The 19,777-nt window shown below is 36.2% G+C and overlaps 1 protein-coding gene across 10 annotated transcripts in view; it reads right to left on the bottom strand.

Moving 5' to 3' along the window:
• Positions 1 to 19,777, bottom strand: part of LOC128238309 (mitogen-activated protein kinase kinase kinase 15-like) — a 280,117-nt gene that overhangs the window by 10,142 nt on the left and 250,198 nt on the right. For 9 of the 10 annotated variants that reach the window (XM_052954094.1, XM_052954095.1, XM_052954096.1 and 6 more), the window contains 3 exons: positions 6,215 to 6,368; positions 5,085 to 5,177; positions 1,381 to 1,528 (listed from right to left, as the gene is read on the bottom strand). In XM_052954094.1, coding sequence (XP_052810054.1) covers positions 1,381 to 1,528; positions 5,085 to 5,177; positions 6,215 to 6,368 — 395 coding nt within the window. The remainder of the gene's footprint in view (positions 1 to 1,380; positions 1,529 to 5,084; positions 5,178 to 6,214; positions 6,369 to 19,777) is intronic. The other variant, XM_052954098.1, reaches the window with a different exon arrangement.

Genomic DNA, 19,777 nt, shown 5'->3' with positions numbered 1-19,777 from the left:
ATTTTATTTTTGACAATAATTGTTTTTGAGTAACACTTTCTAAAATCTTCGATCATTATCTTTTTATCACTTAATTCTGATTGGTAACTTCTACTCTTTAAGTTAGTATATAAGTATGTACATTTTTCATTTAGGAAGAGAGAAATATATACATTAGAGATACATATAAACTAGGAACTTTGTACTTCTTCTTTTACTAAGGAAATATCTTTGAACTACTTTTTTTGTGACTATATAATTAATTCACTATCTTTCATAACTTAATATATCACATGGACTATTGAATGTTTCTTGTTGAATAAGTCTTTGGATTTTTCTTTGTTAACTATTCAACTTAAATGTGGAATTAATAAAGAACCAACTTTTAAACATCTTAATTGGACTTGAGTTGTTAATCAAAGTGAACCATTAAACGTGATCTGAACTTAAACGGTAACTTGCAGTTGTGCCAGCTAATTCCCCAAATTAATGGCCAACTGCACGTGCCCCTTAGACAGTGTGGCTCGGGCTCGGTGACCACCCCTACTATACCAGAGTGTATATACTGGCCCGTTTCCGACGCTGCACGACATAACTGGGGTGCGCGGTGCCATATCCACCAATCAATTGTCATAAACATTGCAAAAATATGCCCATTCCGGAATCATTGCTCATAACAGTCATTACTAATTCGTGTCAATGTCAACGTCCATTGGTTGGTGAAAACTCTCTAATAGGTAAACAATACAATTGTGTAGAAGATGTACCCGCTTTCAAAACTTTGCTAATTGACACCAGTACTACTAACAAATTAGGGCCCTTTGTTGACAGTTTGCAACTCTCATAACAACTGTCAATTAATTAATTAGGCGCCAGATCTGATACTTGCGTCTGTAAATCCTGTATTTGCTAAGTTATATAATTTTTTTATTTTTTTTTTCGAGAACTCGAGTAGTGATTTGGTATTCGGGTACTCGGTTGATTGATGGAGTGCTCGCGTATTCGGGTACTTGTTGCCATCCCTACTATTTACCTTGACCCTTGACCTCCTAACCAAAAGTACAATAGGGGTCATTTAACCAACCATTGAAGAAAGCTTATGGTTCTAGCTCGAACTGTTCTCAAATTATTCACTTAATTACAACATGATTTTAGGAAAAAATGGTTCAAGTAGTTTGAATCATAAAATTTTAATAAACAAATGGGCCATAGTGACTTATATAAACTATCTCAAGAACTTTATTTTGTAAGGTAAAATCTTAAAACTTGAAGGTCATAATTACACATACATGGTCTGAATTTATTTACACCTGATTGACAGTTTCAGGAAACTTGATTCCCTTTTATGAAACTTGATTCTTACACGTCTGCCTTATGATAATAACATACAATATTTATTACCTTTTCAATACTGGTGGGGTCTAGTCTACAGTGTCTGAGCCAATTGATGAGAGCCTCGTCTGGGGGCTCGTTGATAACTACAGAGGGTGCGCCGACCATGTGGGAAAATGGCGGGCTTGTTGGAGGAACCATGCTTGGTGACAGCTCACTGAAATATAAGTAATTACATGGGTATTAAAATATGCTCGACAACAACATAGCCATGTGGTTGCTGAAATAAGTCCATGATATTTGACATTTAGATTTAACCAAAGTGATGTTCAGAATATCCTAAATAGATAACCGGGGAGCTTATAGGGGCCTTGGTTTCACACCCTGAGAATGGCAATTTCATCACTAATTTATAATCTCAGGTATAGGTTTCTTTATTGTAAACAAGAATCTAACTGAAGGAAGATACAAAGGGCCAAAGGGCACCATTTTAGCAGTGTATACAGAAACTATAAAACAACAGAAAATTTTAGCTGTTAGGCTGAAAAAGCTTTGTTAAGGACTCCTACCAAAGCAGATTAAAGCTGTGTGTAGCATGACCCACAACACAAAAATACCATGGACATTATCCATTAATTTTCCATACTGGATTTATTTGCCAATCAAACACCCTCCTTTTCTTCCCCAGACTGTAAGATATATTGCCATATCAGGATTCACATATATTTTTTCTGTATTGTACGATTTAAATGTCCCATGTTAAACCAACGATACAGACCGAAACGTATAAAGCAATTTTGAGTGAAAAATGGGATCAACAGAAGATCTAGTTAGAGTAACCATGATGAATTGTTATTTGCTTACAAACAAAACATCAAAATGTTGTAAGGATCTAACATCAACAAGATATAACACCTTGTCCAATATGTTTTTCCCAGCTGTGAATTCGTCCAAATATATTTCTGTATTCTATATCTGTGAGCTGTCATAGGAGTGACGAATACCGCCAAATGGCGCCTGGACACAGGAATGGCAAACCATTCCTTTGAAGAGGCCATAAATCCAAGGTTACTGCACACTGCATCTTCTTTTATCATGCATGTATTGTTTTATTTAAATCTGTTGAGTAATTTAGAAGTTACACTGCTGACAAGAAAAACTAGCTGATGCTCTAGCTGATCTCTTCTGGAATAAGACATCTAGAGCATTCACAAGCTTTTCTTCCAACACGATCATCATCAAATTTTACAAGTACATATTTGGGCTTGAATGCATCCTTATCCACCTGGGAATAAATCCCGGGACTGTTCCTGTAGCCGAATTAACAAGTCCATCTCAATATTTGTAGTAAGCACTACTGTGGCAAATATGCCATACTTAAGTTCTGCTGGTATTCCACTGGCATCTGGTTCAAATGAAGCATGCTGGATTTGTTTTGTTTGTTCATCTTTCCAAGTGTCAATTACTTTTAAGGTTAATATTTGCTCATTTAGTTTTTGAAGGATCTATCGAACTTGACCTGTATCTTCTGATGTTACACCTGTGTACCAAAAAATGTTCAAATCTGTCAAGCCTTTCATGAGTTATCGTCCGGAAACCATTTTTCTATTTTTAGTAACAGTGACCTTGACCCCACCAGCCCCAATATCGAACTTGATCTGTATCTTCTGATGTTACACCTGAGTACCAAAAATTGTTCCAATCCTTTTAGCCTTTCATGAGTTATCGTCCGGAAACCGTTTTTCTTTTTTTAGTAACAGTGACCTTGACTTTGGCCCCACCAGCCCCAATATCGAACTTGACCTGTGTCTTCTGATGTTACACCTGTGTACCAAAATTTTTTCAAATCTGTCAAGCCTTTCATGAGTTATTATCCGGAAACCATTTTTCTATTTTTAGTAACAGTGACCTTGACCTTGGCCCCACCAGCCCCAATATCGAACTTGACCTGTATCTTCTGATGTTACCCCTGTGTACCAATTTTTTTTAAATCTGTCTAGCCTTTCATGAGTTATCGTCCGGAAACCATGAAAACTGACCGACCGACCGACCGACCGACCGACCGACCGACAAGCTCACTAACTTGATCTGTATCTTCTGATGTTACACCTGTGTACCAAACTTTTTTTCAAATCTGTCAAGCCTTTCATGAGTTATCGTCCGGAAACCGTTTTTCTATTTTTAGTAACAGTGACCTTGACCCCACCAGCCCCAATATCGAACTTGATCTGTATCTTCTGATGTTACACCTGAGTACCAAAAATTGTTCAAATCCGTTTAGCCTTTCATGAGTTATCGTCCGGAAACCGTTTTTCTTTTTTTAGTAACAGTGACCTTGACTTTGGCCCCACCAGCCCCAATATCGAACTTGACCTGTGTCTTCTGATGTTACACCTGTGTACCAAAATTTTTTCAAATCTGTCAAGCCTTTCATGAGTTATTATCCGGAAACCATTTTTCTATTTTTAGTAACAGTGACCTTGACCTTGGCCCCACCAGCCCCAATATCGAACTTGACCTGTATCTTCTGATGTTACCCCTGTGTACCAAATTTTTTTTAAATCTGTCTAGCCTTTCATGAGTTATCGTCCGGAAACCATGAAAACTGACCGACCGACAAGCTCACTAACTTGATCTGTATCTTCTGATGTTACACCTGTGTACCAAACTTTTTTTCAAATCTGTCAAGCCTTTCATGAGTTATCGTCCGGAAACCGTTTTTCTATTTTTAGTAACAGTGACCTTGACCCCACCAGCCCCAATATCGAACTTGACCTGTATCTTCTGATGTTACACCTGTGTACCAATTTTTTTTTAAATCTGTCTTGCCTTTCATGAGTTATCGTCCGGAAACCATGAAAACCTACCGACCGACAGACTGACAAGCTCACTACCTTGATCTGTATTTTCTGATGTTACACCTGTGTACCAAAAATTGTTCAAATCAATCTAGCCTTTCATGAGTTGTCGTCCGGAAACCGTTTTTCTTTTTTTAGTAACAGTGACCTTGACCTTGGCCCCACCAGCCCCAATATCGAACTTGACCTGTATCTTCTGATGTTACACCTGTGTACCAAAATTTTTTCAAATCTGTCAAGCCTTTCATGAGTTATTGTCCGGAAACCGTTTTTCTATTTTTAGTAACAGTGACCTTGACCTTGGCCCCACCAGCCCAAATATCAAACTTGACCTGTATCTTCTGATGTTACACCTGTGTACCAAAATTTTTTCAAATCTGTCTAGCCTTTCATGAGTTATTGTCCGGAAACCGTGAAAACCGACAGACCGACCGACCGACAGACAGACAGACCGACCGACCGACCGACCGACCGACAAGCTCACTCCTATATACTCCCTCAAACTTCGTTTGTGGGGGTATAATAACTACATATTACCAACACAGTTTTAAGTTACAAGACCATGAAATGTGAATATAATATAAACTGGTGTACCATTCTTTGTGTTATATTTTGTGACCTCTTATAATGGTCTAAAAGTCTAGTTGTATTGACCAGAGTACTGTTGTTTTTTTGGTTTTTTTTGGTTTTGAGCTAAAATTGTGAACAGAACATGAAACCAAGTGAAACTTGGAGCCCTCACAAAACCCTACAACAATGATTTAGGGCGGGGGCAGGGGGTGCAGCAGCATTGTGGTGGATGAGTGGCAGGGCTTGGCTTGGCTTGTATCCCCACCAGTGTGTTAGTGTAATAGTTACTTAATACATTTATTTTTACAAACTTCAGTACACAACTGAATGCAGTGCACAACTTACTGTATTATCTCTATCTGCATTTTCTTATCTGTTATTGTTTTCTTCAGCAGTTCATTGTAGGACTTCTGCACTTCTAACAGTTGCTTCAACAGACTGCAAATTTGAACTTTATATATAGTGTTATTCTTGAGCAGCAGGCAAGTCAGGAAGATTGCAAAAGATGCCCAATCCAACTGTTCGAGTTACATGTTAGGTAAAAAAAAGTTCTTTGTTTCCAGCACATCTCAAGACAATGTATGATAAGAAGGTAGGTATAAATTGTTTTGTTTTTGGTTTTTTGAAGACCAGAAATTCTGTACCAAACCAAACACTATCAGGCTGTATCACTATTGTAGAAAATTTTATATATATAAAATGGTCAAATTTTAAAATGTTCACTAAAACTAAAAAAATTGCATAGGTTTTTACGAAATTACGAAATTAAGTCTGGCAAAAAGAGTGTAGGGTCAGTGTTTTTAGCATTTCTGAACTCAAGATACACAATGTGATTTGATTATGTTCTTACTACATGTAAGTATAAAATAGATGCTCAATCACAGCAAGCATATAGCTTCATTGAGCTTTGCATCTTTACAGATAGAAATGGGAATCAATTTGTTTTATATTTGAATCAGTCATTAGCAATACAAGCACATCATTCCATTTGAATCACAGGTGTCCACAATAATAGTGATAATACAGTTGTGATGTATACCCACAGACGCCATCCGGACACAGGAATGGTACAGTGATTGGTTGTAGAATTAATAGTGAAATATGAAAGAAAAGACAGGTGCACAACAGCCCATTTCTGAAGTTTCATGAGAGTAGATGCAATACTTGAGGTGCTACATGTGACATAAAACTTTTCAGACAAGTTCTTTTATATATAATATTTACGAACTAGAGGGCAGTTACTCTTGCTTAACCAAGTAAAAAGTAAAATGTGACAGAAATGGCAGGTGCACTTGAACCCATTCCAACATATCTGTAAAGTTTTATGAATGTAGGTGCAATTCCTTTTAAGCTTCATGCGACACAATATTTTATGTGAATAGAATGTTTTATGATGTGACATGACAGAATGTACGTAACTCTTATATATTCACAGATATATCTATCTTAAATACATTGAAACAATATATACATACACTAAGTTTTCATCCTCAAATCCTTCAATCTGTTTACGAATTTCCTGTTTGACAGAATTTTGATACACGCCGGAAGCAGATTTGCCTGAGTTTGTAGAAGGGACGCCAGATGTGCCTGCATCCATCATATCCCCGGCCAAATTGGCTCCAAGTTCTAAAGATGCGAATCAAAAAGAATACAAATATTAATGTAAAAGAAGAAAAACTTTGTTTTAAACAAGAGATGTTTGTCAAACATTATAACGCCCCCCACCAAATTCAATATGGGTAATCTAATGGTCAGGCCCATCCTCCAAGTCAAGTTTTAGGGTTATGGAAGCAAGCATTGATGACTTATCACTAGGACAACCTTTCACATATAAGGTCACTGTGACCTTGACCTTTGGCCCAATGACCCCTAAAATCAATAGGGGTCATCTACTGGTCAGGCCCAACCTTCATGTCATGTTTGATGACCATAGGTCTAGGAATCGTTGAGTTTGCATTCAAGGTCACTGTGACCTTGGCCTTTGAACTGATGACCCACAAAATCAATCAGGGGTCATCTACTGGTCAGGCCCAACCTCCAAGTCATATTAAAGGGCCATGGGTGCAGGCATTGCCAAGTTATCACTCTGACAACCTTTTAGCATTCAAGATCACTGACACCTTGACCTTTGATCCGATGACTGCTTAAATCAATAGGGGTCCCATCTACTGGTCAGGTAAAGCCTCCATGTCAAGTTTGATAACCATAGGTTCAAGCATTGTTCAGTTAATAACTCGGACAAGCTTTGACAACCTTTTCCCATTAAAGGTCACTATGACCTTGACCTTTGACCCGATAAGCCCTAAAATCAATAGTGGTCATCTACTGGTCATGCCCAACCTTCATCTCGTGTTTGATGACCAAAGGTCTAGGTATTGTCAAGTTATCACTCGGACTAGCTTTGGTATACTGACCGACTGACCGACCAACGGACATGTGCAAAGCAATATACCCTTCTTCCAAGGGGGGCATCATTAGGAAGACATTATTTAACATGCATTTTAAAAAATATTTAAACCTTTTAGTGAGTTTATTAATTAAGAACAGTATCAACTTTGCCTAACAACAAAGGATAACAATGAAAATTAACAAAGGGCAATAACTTAAAATCACTGCAGCTAGATTTCCCATGCACTGCAAAATAAACATGATCAAAGAACATAGTAATATGTTCAAGTCACATACAATTTAGTTAACCAATGTTTGTATCAATACTGCAGCTCGAATGTCATTTTAAACTGACATTAACTTTTCACCAAGTTAAATCCATATGCTGCAATAACAACTCTGATGGCAAAATACCCATTGCTGGAAAATGTCTTTATATGAATCCTTCTTAAACAAAAACAAAATATTCGTAGCAGCTTTCAGTAGTTTTTTTCAAATTTTCAAAATGCCATCCTTTTAGTTCCTTCTTTAGGCGAGGAAATAGCAAAAGTTGTATGGCACCAGGCCAGAAAAGTATGGCGGGTGCTCCAGGACCTTTGCACCCTTCTAGACTGTGATGGTAGTCAGCACCTCTAAGGAACAGTGCATCGGGGCATTGTCCTTATGCAGAATAAGGTTTTCCAGGCTCTGGTATGTCTGGACGTTGTTTAGTATTGCTGTCATCAGATCTTGACACAGAACCTGAAACAATACTAAAAATCACTTGGTACAAATTGATCAACACCGGGAAAAATCAAAATCAGAGATAACAGTTAAATATTTAAAAGTAGATTTAAACTACTTTTAAAGTACATTAAATTATTTACTTATATAATAAACTAGAGATTGCTTTAATGAAACAGTGCTTGTCTACCCCATGATGTGGTCATAGGTAAGAAATAGGGATGCAAACGAATGGCAAAACTGATATTCGAATATTCGGTAATTCTTTCGATCAAATATTCGATTACCAAAATACATATATAAGAAGTTACAGTAAACTATTAACACTATTCGCTAAAGTAATAGTCGGGGCATTTTAACCCTATACTTCGTCTTAGCCAGCTCGGCGGACCCTGAATTCCATTAATGAGCCTCTGAAAAAGATTGTGAACAAAATATAATCGATTTTTTCAATTTTACTGCCTTCATATTTGTAAACAAGGTGAAATGAGATGGATTGCTGGACAACTGGCGTTATATGCCTATGGAAGGTCTTTCCATAGGACGAGCAGCCTCGTTCTGGTATGACTCGTACTAAGTATGAAAAGGCGGCCATTGATTTGCGATTTTAGCAATGTTGCACAGAAGCCAGCACATTGGAGGCCGATTCTTTAAATCCTTAATTGACAAAGGCTTTTTAATTAACAGAAAATGATTGAAATTGTAGACTTCTCAACTTATATACCTATTATAGTACCCAACGATGTCCCTAAATGACATATGGTGCGTGTTTAGTATATCATCATCTCATTCACACCTCTGGCATTATGGGCCAATCGTTGTAAAAACAAGACAAACATACTATATACCCAACAACAGAGTTGCGGGCAAAAGCATTCTATTTATTTACCAAAAAAATTTGAATATTCGAATACGTATTTGACATTCGAATACCAAAAGTTTGATCGAATATTCGTTTGCATCCCTTGAAAGAAATAATCAATGATGGACATATAATTTTTACTCTTGGACTGGAGACAAACAAACATAGGGGACATTTACTGGTCATGAGGAACCTTCATACCAAGTATTAAATTCCTTGGTCTAAATATGAAGTTCCTGAGCCCAAGCATTCTTTGGTTATGGAGCTGAAAGAAGTTTGACATACGGACTGGTAACCAACATATTGTGTTTTTTTCACCTGAAGGTAACTGTGACCTTGACCTACTAAGCTCAAAATTAATAGGGGTCATCTAATGATCAAGACCAAATACCAAACCAAGTATTTTGTTAATCAGCCAAAACAGGTTTATTACCTTAAGGTCACCTTGAGCTTCCAGCTGGAGATGTACTGATGCAAAATTAATTGGGGTCATCAACTAGTCATGACCAGCTGGCATACCAAGTATGAAGTTTCTAGATGCAAGCATTCTTTAGTTATTCAGAGGAAACCGTTTTCACCTTAAGGTCACTGCAACCTTCACCTTTGACCTACTAATCCCAAACCAATAGGGGCGATCTACTAGTCATGACCAATTGGCCTATTAAATATTTAGTTCCAACATGCAAGTGTTCTTTAGCTATTGAGCAGAAATCATTTTTTCACCTCAAGGTAATTGCAACCTTGACCTTTGACATATTGATTTCAAAATCAAAAGGGGTCAACTACTAGTGGTGACCAACTGGCATAGGAAGCATGTTCCTGGTTGTTAGCGTTTTTTAGTTATTGTGGGGAAACCACTTTTCAGCTGTAGGTCACCGCCAACATATCGTTTTTCACCTAGAGGTTACCACAGCCTTGACCTTTGACTTACTGATCTTAAAATCAGTAGGAATCAGGTACAGGTCATGACCAATTAGTATACCAAGTTCTAGGCCAAAGAAGATCTTCAGTTATTGAGGTGAAACTTTTTTTGTTCTCAAGGTCCCAGCGACCTTGACCTTTGATCTAAAAATAAATAGTGGTCATAAACTTGTCATGACTAACTTACCAAGTATTAAGTTCCTGGGTTCAAGCATTCTAAGTTTATAAGAAACGAGGTGTGATGTAGGGACTGAAGGACTGATGGACTGACTGACAGAGAGGGCAAAAACAATTTGTGCTGGGTCACGGCGACCTTGGCCTTTGGCCTATTGATCTCAAAATCAATAGGGGTCATCAAATTGTCATGACCCACTAACTTATCAAGTATTAAGTTCCTTGGTTGAAGAGTTCTAAAGTTATAAGCAAGCAAATAGTGTTATACGGACTGACAGACTGACTGACTGACAGGGCAAAAACGATTAGCGTATTACATTATACATAGGACAGACTTTTTTACTCCAGTGTATTGTTTTTCTCAAGCCCATTTCAGGCCGAAAATGTCGGACCGGAGACAAACGCGGTATTGGGAAGTACCGGCACTGTGTCCACCGAAGAGAACAACTGACATTGTAAAATCACGCAAGTTAACACACGCAGAAATGTGTTGAATGTTTACTTTAAAATGATTTATTGAGAAATAAATTGAAAACAAAAAAGAGTGTTTACTTTTCTATAAAAGGGACGCTACTTATGATGTGAGTCAAGCGCTTTAACTGGATTGAGTTATAATGGCAACAGAAAATCGGGATATAAGGTAAATATCAATTAATCGTTGTTCACGATTTTAACGTTTAACGTTTTGTTCTCTGGTTTTGACATTTTTCAGCTGCGTCCTATCTTATATATTTAGGGTTTTTTTTGCCTGCGTCCTATCTATACTAGTGTCCTATACATAGCATAATCAGTTGTCTTTGGGGGAGACATAATTTACATTATATAATAAAATTAACATACCTTGGAAAAGTAATGGGTATTTACAGTTCTGCCGTGTGTGACTGCATGGCAGAGAACCAAGCCCTGGCTGTCGAAAAACACAATAAACATGTGTTTCCATGCAATACATTGACACACTTGCCTTCTACAGTGGGGGAGAGCCAACTGTGTGCCACTCACTGCTCTGTTGCTTGGTCGATTGATCATAGGTCTCATCACTCTGTGGTGACAATTCTAAAACATGCTCATCTTCTCTCTTGTATTGTCGAGGAAAAGTTTGGTTGTGAGAAACATGCGTATGCATTTCTTCTTTTCTTAATAAACATGGGACCCATCATTTTGTTTCTTTTCCAAGATTCACGCAAATGGTTGCGCATTGTTCCACGTCAACTTCCATTCAATCCAAACATCAATTTACAATGACATAAGCTATTGAAGATGATTTCATATATTAAATACAAATTCACAGAAATTAGACTCATGTATAATCAAACATTTATGTCAAAGTATGTCTACTGTTTGAGCTGAAGCTCTGATGATGTACTGTGTTGCTATGACAACATATTCTCTTGATTTATACATAATATCAATATAATGTGGAATATATTTAGAACTCATGTGTTCATGAACATACATATAATCTTCTAGTTCGCGAAGTCATATGTAATGAATTAACACCTTTGTCTACAGAATTATTGATAAACCCTAGTAAATTGACAGATAACCTTGAATATATAACATATTTTCATGAAAACCTTTTATGCAGTGTGCAAATATTGATCAATAACATTTTGACCAACCTGCCTACCAAGTTGGAGGTCACTAGGACTGTGAATTAGTTCAGTTTTTCAATGAAACAGCATGACAAATGCCCCCGAACGGCCAAATTGGAAAGATAGCAATTAGTATTAGAGCCTGAATGGACAAATATACCTCAATATCTAACATATTCACATGACCACCTTGATCCACTGACATGAAAATCAATAGGGGTCATATAGTGGCCGACCAAGTGAAAGATCCCTAGACCCTAGAGCATTTTTCAGTAATCAATACAAACATATTTTCAGGTGAAGGTCACTATGATCATGATCTTTGACCCACTGGCCTCAAAATCAATAGGGTTCATCAATTGATGATGACCAACCTGCCTTCAAAGATTGAGGTCATTGTGCCCAAGTGTTCCTTGTTTATTGATTGCATAACACCTTTTAGGTTAAGGTCACCATGAAACCATCATTACCTTTGATGCACTGACCTCAAAGTTGTTAGGGTTGATCAACCTTTCTTCCAAGTTTTATGTCCATGGGCCCCAGTGTTCTTCACCTTGTCACCATGACTTTGACCTTTGATCCACTGACCTCCAAATCAATAAGGTTTATCTACTGGATATCACCAACCTGCCTTACATGTATGAGGTCCCTAATGGCCCCATATCTGATAAGTATAATTATGCCATCCTTCAGGGGCATAAAATTTTCATGTATAGCATTCCAATTTTGTTTAAATATGCACTTAGTAGTAGTTGGTGTTTGGAGTTTTTGTTTGATTAACTGGTAGTTTGGTTATCTGAGTTCATATCTAGAAGAGCTGTCATTGTCATGTGACACATGCCACAAAATGGACCTTGTCAGACAGATTAATAGAGCACAAGATATGTTTGTAAAACATCTATTCTCCCCTTATGGTAACCAATTATTCATTTCACATGAAATGTTGGTGGGGAAAATTAAGGTTATGAAGTTTTGGATTAGTAGAACTAAGCATACTGTAGCTACCAATTGGACAAGGCCCAAGCGACTACTCTAGTTATCAACCAGACAAGGTTAGGTCTACCAACCCACAGCAGACATGTGCAAAGCAATATATACCCCGCTTCTTTCAAGGAGGGCATAATAACAAAAGCTTATTTTATTTAACAAATGTGTATAATATTACTGATGGTTTAACTTTTCAGAGTGCATCAACTATATAAGTAAGATTGTAAATCTATTTTAATGTCCTTGTTTTAGAATTATATCCAAAATCTGGCATATCTTAGCCACCTTCAAGATTGTTAAAAAAAAAAATCAAGGAGATTTCAAGGACCTTCATTTGATTTACAAGGACTATCCTTAATTACAAATATGTACTTAACATTAATAGCTATGAAAATAACATATATTTGTGACAAACAACGTTGTCTTTTTACTGTCAAACATTCAGATTTTTGTGAGTTTATGTGGGATTTCATGGCAGACTCCCCATTGAACTGATGCCAATAATAATAACTTTCTTGCTTTGTGATTATTTTCTTGGTCAACCAGCCAAAGATAAACAAAAAACACAATGTAAATTGAACCACTAGACTCTAAAACCCTGTTCCTCTAGTGATGGTAGGTCGAGTTTTTTTTGCGCCCAAAGTAACAAGATATTTAATGCTGTTGGAATAAATACAAAATAAAGGTGGCTATTTTTGTTATACATTACTATGCATGTTATGTCCACAAAAAGAAAACCATTCCAAAAACAGTAAGCTTTCATCGAGGTTAATAGTCTGATTTAATTTCATGAAGATTGGAGTGGATTTATTGCCAAAGATTTCTTTAAGGTTTGACATAATGACCTAGTTTTTGACCCTATGTGACAGACTTTTCAAGTCTATCAAGAAAATTATATTAAGGGAAAAATTCCGAACACAGTTTGAAAAAAGCATGACCACTCAATACCAATATTTTTCCCCTGACATAACATGATTTTAGAAAGATAATAATGCTTTTTAATAATAATATGTATTTTTGCAGAAGTCTTGTGTTTAAATGGCATAATGAGATATTGTACAAACTGATCACAGAAAAACCGTTCAAGAAATAAGTGATATCACTGGAATTAGTGCAAATGTTGTGTATCGGACCATAACACAGGACCTAGGTATGCGGAAAGTTTGTGCGCGATAGGTGCCCCTGCTTCTTTATATTTTCTTCATGGATTCTAAAGGTATGATCCTACAGCACCAAGTACCGGAAGATTGATTTTTTTAAACCAATTTATATCTAATTAAATAGATTAAATGAAAAAGGGTTTTAAACAACATTACACAATTAATCATTTAACAAGGCCACGAATCATTACCGGCACGAAAATGTTTCCAACGGTTTCACATTAATTTGTTTATTTTCTGGTAATACGCAGGGACCTCTTAAACGCCTACCGGAAGATGCGGCCTCAGATAAATATCGATGATATCATATATAACAAGGACAATGCACCTTCACACCTTTCCTTGGCTTGGAACGTTTGGAGATTGCGCCCCAATGGACTTTGCTGTTTTTTCATGCCTTAAAGGGGATTTACGTGGACACTGATATGCAGGAGCTTGCCCTGGTCGTACGATCTACAGTTGCTACATATGACAAGTCATGGTACCGTGACATTTACAAGAAATGGGTAGATTGTCACAACAAGAGCATGAACTGCAAGGGAGAATATTTTGAACAAGCATTTTCAGTGAAAAGATATCCCCCGCCAACGATGGCTTGTTTGTGCTTGATGGCTTGTTTGTGCTTGAAGGTTAAAAAAAATCTCAGAAAGAATAAGATAAGCACATTGGTTTTACTGAGAAACGGCTGCAAACAATGATTTTTTAAATCAAGGGCAATAACTCTAAGGAAAATTGACCAATCCAAAAGAAAAATAGACAGGCATCATCACAGTATGTTGGTTCTTATTTATTCCAAGTGTCATGAAATTCTACCAGCTAGTTGCATAGAAAAGGCTGCAAACATGGATCTTTTAATAAATCAAGGGCAAATAACTCATATAGAAATTACACAATCCAAAATATAAATAAACAGGCATCATCGCAGTATGTTGGTTCATATTTATTTCAAGTTTCAAGATTTTCTACCAACTAGTTACTGAGAAATGGCTGTAAATGAGTTTTTCAAAATATCAAGGGCAATAACTCCAAGTACAATTGACCAATCCAAAAAAAAAAAATGAACAGGCATCATCTCAGTATAGTAATTCATATTTAATTTAAGTTTCATGAAATTCTGCCAGCTAGTGACTGAGAAATGGCTGTGAATGTGCATTTTTCAAAAAATCAAGGGCAATAACTCCAAGGACAATTGACCAATCAAATTTTTTTTGGACGGGCATCATTCCAGTTTAGTGGTTCATATTTATTTTAAGTTTCATGAAATTATACCGGCTAGTTACTGAGAAAACGCAGGTGACGGACGGACGGATGGAAGGAAAGACGGACGGACAACTCCATTTCAATATCCCCCTCCCTATTTCATAGGCGGGGGATAAAAAATGTGACGTGACGTTATATGATGGTGTTTTTTACGTCAAAGTGCTCCGTGTGGCTGTAATAGGGTATACTGTAAAGCCGCTGTAAAACTGCTTATGTTCTATGTATTTTGACACGTGTTCGTGTATCCAGTGCAGAATTAAATTTATTTTTTTACTTATCATTTTATTTTCTCTAAACATACTAATCATATTTGAATATTGTCCCCGAACTTTACGAACAGCCCTCGTATATACGTCCAAGAGTTCATCAAGGAAAACATTTTGATTAAGTGTCATGAATACCGTATTTTCTCGACTATAAGACGGCGAAATTGGGTCCCGATTTTTACCCCCAAAGTAGGGGACCCGTCTTATAAGCGAGTCGATAAAATATTAAAAAAAGATTCAAGTCAAAATCAGTAAAATTTTACATAGGGTATTCGTCTATCCAGTATATCGTCTGCTGATAATAAGTATGGGGCAATTAAGTAAACAACAACACGAAATCTCTTCACCGCGCGTGCTCTGACGTCACACAGTGTACCGTTATATCTGCATTTTTTCTCATGGCGCGTGTCAGTATAATTAGTTTGACAGATATATCAAATCAATAAATTGGAATCTTAATATGATGTAGGTACCTAACTGTCAATCTGATTAAGCAAACAAATGACAATGCGAATATGAATCCTTTATGTTCGTCGCCAATCAAGGGACAATATTGCCTAAAGCATTATTGCTAAACAAACCTCATGCCTCGGCTTTTCGCAGTTATGTTATTGAAGCCATTTATTTTGCCGAAGAACTTCATTGGTGTCTTCAATAAAAAAATAAACTAAAACAAACATATGTTGCTAATGATTAATTATTACAATTTCGATAAGTAACGACCTGTCCTGCAAACTTAATTATGTACTCATTTTTAACCTACCTCCAAATAGAGAGCTCACAGTTGACCACCATTTTCTTTGAGTAAAACAAAAACAGTTACCGCGTAAGTCGTTAATTGTCCGTTGAGCTTGAACATTTTTACACATTAGGGAGAATTTTAGCATTTCAGATTTGCTTAAAAATTGACCCCGTCCTATAAGCGAGTCGAAACAAAAAGCACCAGATTTCATGGGCAAAGTTAGGGGGCCGTCTTATAAGCGAATCGCCTTATAGTCGAGAAAATACGGTATTTGACCATGTATAATGCCTCTAGTTTGTTCCAAATTTATTTCTAAGATTTGACCTAGTGACAAGTTTTTGACCCCATGTGACCCACTTTTACAAGTGGTCATGATTTGATCAAGGGGTACATTCTGACCAAGTTTGAACATTTTCTGATCAATGCCTACCAAGATATGGTTCCGGACAGACGGACGGAATGATGGAAGGACGGAAAACACCAAAACAAGATTCCCATTCTGAAACCTTCAATTCAGAGGGGGAATAAAAACTAGTTTGTTTAGATTTATGTAGAAAGGGATGTCACTCGCGTCATCTCGATCGAGTTTATATGGGTTAAAATGGCAGATGAAGATCGGGATACGGTGTATCATAAACCTTCATTATTTTAAATTTTCATTATTGTATGAATAAAATTATTCAGTAATTTTTTGTATAAAACAATAATTAAACATGCAAATAAAGAAATATAGCTGTGCACTGTCAAAATATTTTTTGTCAGTGGTATGATTAGGTGCGAGTTCTCGCCGGCCTTTAAGCAGTTTTACATACCAATACTACAAAACTGTTGCAAACGAAGTCTTTTTTTTTTGCACTTTGCCACATTCTTTATCCTTTCCTGTAGGTGTTGACATTTTGAGAACAAACACATTCAATATAAAGTTTTTTGCTTTACAAAACCTTTCATTCTCGTTTACGATACACTGTCAGAAAGAATATTTTTGTATTGTATGGTTTTAAAAATAACCATCGCAATTTTTACGTAAGCCAAAATTTGTCACTGTTAACAAACATGGTGGCTGAATTGGCATTTATTTTCAAAAAAATTCTTTGCGTCCTAAAACCCAAAACATAGATTAAAAGTTTTTTTAACGGATTTTTTTACCTGCGTCTTATTACCTCTATCAACATATAACCAGTTATTTACAGTATATTGCCTCTGGTAGATTTTTTTAAGATTTGACCTTTTGATCCAATGTAGCATATTTAAAATATTCTATGAGATTTCATCAAGGGAAAAATTCGTTGCAAGTTTGAACACAATCTGACCAGTCATTATCAAGACATTGTTACAGACCAAATAATTCTAACGTATGACCAAGTGACCTCATTGTAATCACTTGGACCACGTTTGAAATTTGTCCTAGAGTTCACCAGGGGAGAACATTCGGGTTAAGTTAAATTAATAGTGGACCAAAAATATACTGCCCCTAGTGTTTTTCAAAGATTTGACCAAGTGACCTAGTTTTTTACCCAATGTGACCCATTCTTACTAGCTTTTGAGACTTGATCAAGAAGAATTATTTGCATTATAATCATGAGTTATTTAACTTGATGACTAAAGAAGGGTAGAAAGTTGGGAACACATGTCTCAAGTTTCAATTTAATACATATTTGCATAAATGTTGTTACATGTCAACCTTTACCAGATTTTTTTAGTCACATAATAAAGGTCCATACTTAGAATTTAATGCAAAATGGAGTTAATTAACTTGGTTTTTCAAGTAGGCTGGATGATTTGTTGGATGATTTAGTAACATTGTGTAAAGTCTCAATGCAATACATCAAATAGCTGATGATATATTAACCTATGTGCGTTTACATGAAAAACCTTTACCAGAATATCTAAGGAAATAATTTGCATTACAGTCGAAACTCGTTATGTCGACTTTTTCGGGACCTAGGGAAAAAAGTCGAGATAACGAACATTCGACACATCAGAATCACAAAACACGAGGGCCATGGTGGCCCTAAATCGCTCACCTGAGTAAAAGAGTTTAACCTTTGTAATCAATATAGCTTGATATTTGCTCTCAAAGAAAACATACTGGTCAAACATGTTGCCTGGATAATCACTGACAGGACTTGTCAGAGTTCCCTGCATACTGACAGGACTTGTCACAGTTTCCTGCACACTGACAGGACTTGTCGATTGACTGAACACTGACAGGATTTTGTATAGTTGCCTGCACACTGACAGGACTTGATGATTGACTGCACACTGACAGAATTTGATTCTCATACCTGCACATTGACAGGACTTTGTTCAGTTGCCTGCACACTGACAGCACTTAGTACAGATACCTGCACACTGACAGGACTTTTTTCAATTGCCTGCACACTGACAAAACTATGTTCAATTGCTTGCACACTTCAATAACTTTTAGTATAGATACACAAACAACAAACATTGCACCATCCAATAAAATCAATAATCTGCCTTAACCTCTAAAAATCAATGAACATGCAGTACACATTCAAATTTTCTATTATTGCTTCTTCCATCTAGGACAACATCACCATCCTTCAAATAATGTTAATCATTTTTTCTGTGTAAGGCTTATTCACTATCCACACAGAAGATAAGATTTGTTGTTTTGAATAATCTACAAGTTTACAACAATATACATGAAGTTCAATGGAAAAAACTGATTATTAAATTTATCATTAAGTAAAAATGAAATTTCTTCTAAAGAATAGAGTGTATAATAATTATTTTAATATATGATCCTAAAAAAAGAATAATAATTACCTTATAAGTGTCTATGTTAAAGACTTAATAGACTTTAAAATCTATTCCCTTGTTACTAAAAATAAAAAGTAGTGGAATCTCCAACAAAAAGGGAGACCATATAGCTAGACTTGCTGCCCTCGTTTCAAGGGTAAACTTTACATAACTATCAAATTTTATCAAAATGTATTTATAATGAACTTGTAACCCATTGAGTGAGGCCAATTTTTCTTCAGGGGCATAATATAAATAAACATGGTAGGTAACCAATAGACAATGTAACACACCAAATATTTAAGCACTAGGCCTAATAGTATTTGCCAAAAAAAGGTTTTGTAATTTTGTCCTTTAGCTTGCCATGGCAACCTGAGTTCTGCATGGAATTAATTTCTTTGAACAAATTTGAAAAAGCACCAACCAAGGGTCATTCCTATCAGGTTTCATCAAAATTGTCTAAGCAGTTTAGGAGAAGATGATTATAACCTATTGTTGACATTTCCTCTAGGTTGCCATGGCAACCAGAGTTCTGCATGGAATTAATTTCTTTGAATAATTTTGAAAAAGCACCAACCAAGGATCATTCCTATAAAGTTTCATAAAAATTGTCTAAGCGGTTGAGGAGAAGAAGATGATCATAGCAAATTATTGACTCCAAACGACGGACGCCGGACATAGTCTCACCGATCACAATAGCTCAATTTGAGCACTTTGTGCTCAGGTGAGCTAAAAAGTATCACCAATCCCAACACATATGCATTTGATATATGTCCGACATCCGACTTCTGCAATTGAACAGTCTAGTTATGGTCGTGGAAACAGCAAACGTATTTTTTAAATGAAGTGATATAAAATGAATTATTTGTGCCAAATTTATTTAATTCATGTTTATTGATTACACAAATCAGATATGAAACTACAATTAAATACACTTGTATATTGTAAGAAAACGGTAAAGCACATATGACAACAACTTAAAATAACACATTTGTTAAAAATATCACATTTGTTATGCCCGTTGGTTATCTACTTGCAGTATAGAGGAATTATTTCGTCACATAACATTCAATGTTGTCGAATTTTCTGATGATGTCATCATTGACCTAAATTGTGCATTTCAATGTATAGCTTGATCAACAAAAGACTTTTAATCAAAACATAAACAAACAACTTTAATTATTCACACTTTCA

The sequence above is a fragment of the Mya arenaria genome, chromosome 6, assembly GCF_026914265.1.
Source record: "Mya arenaria isolate MELC-2E11 chromosome 6, ASM2691426v1".
Classification (NCBI taxonomy): Eukaryota; Metazoa; Mollusca; class Bivalvia; order Myida; family Myidae; genus Mya; species Mya arenaria.
This window is presented reverse-complemented; position numbering and strand designations above follow the sequence as displayed.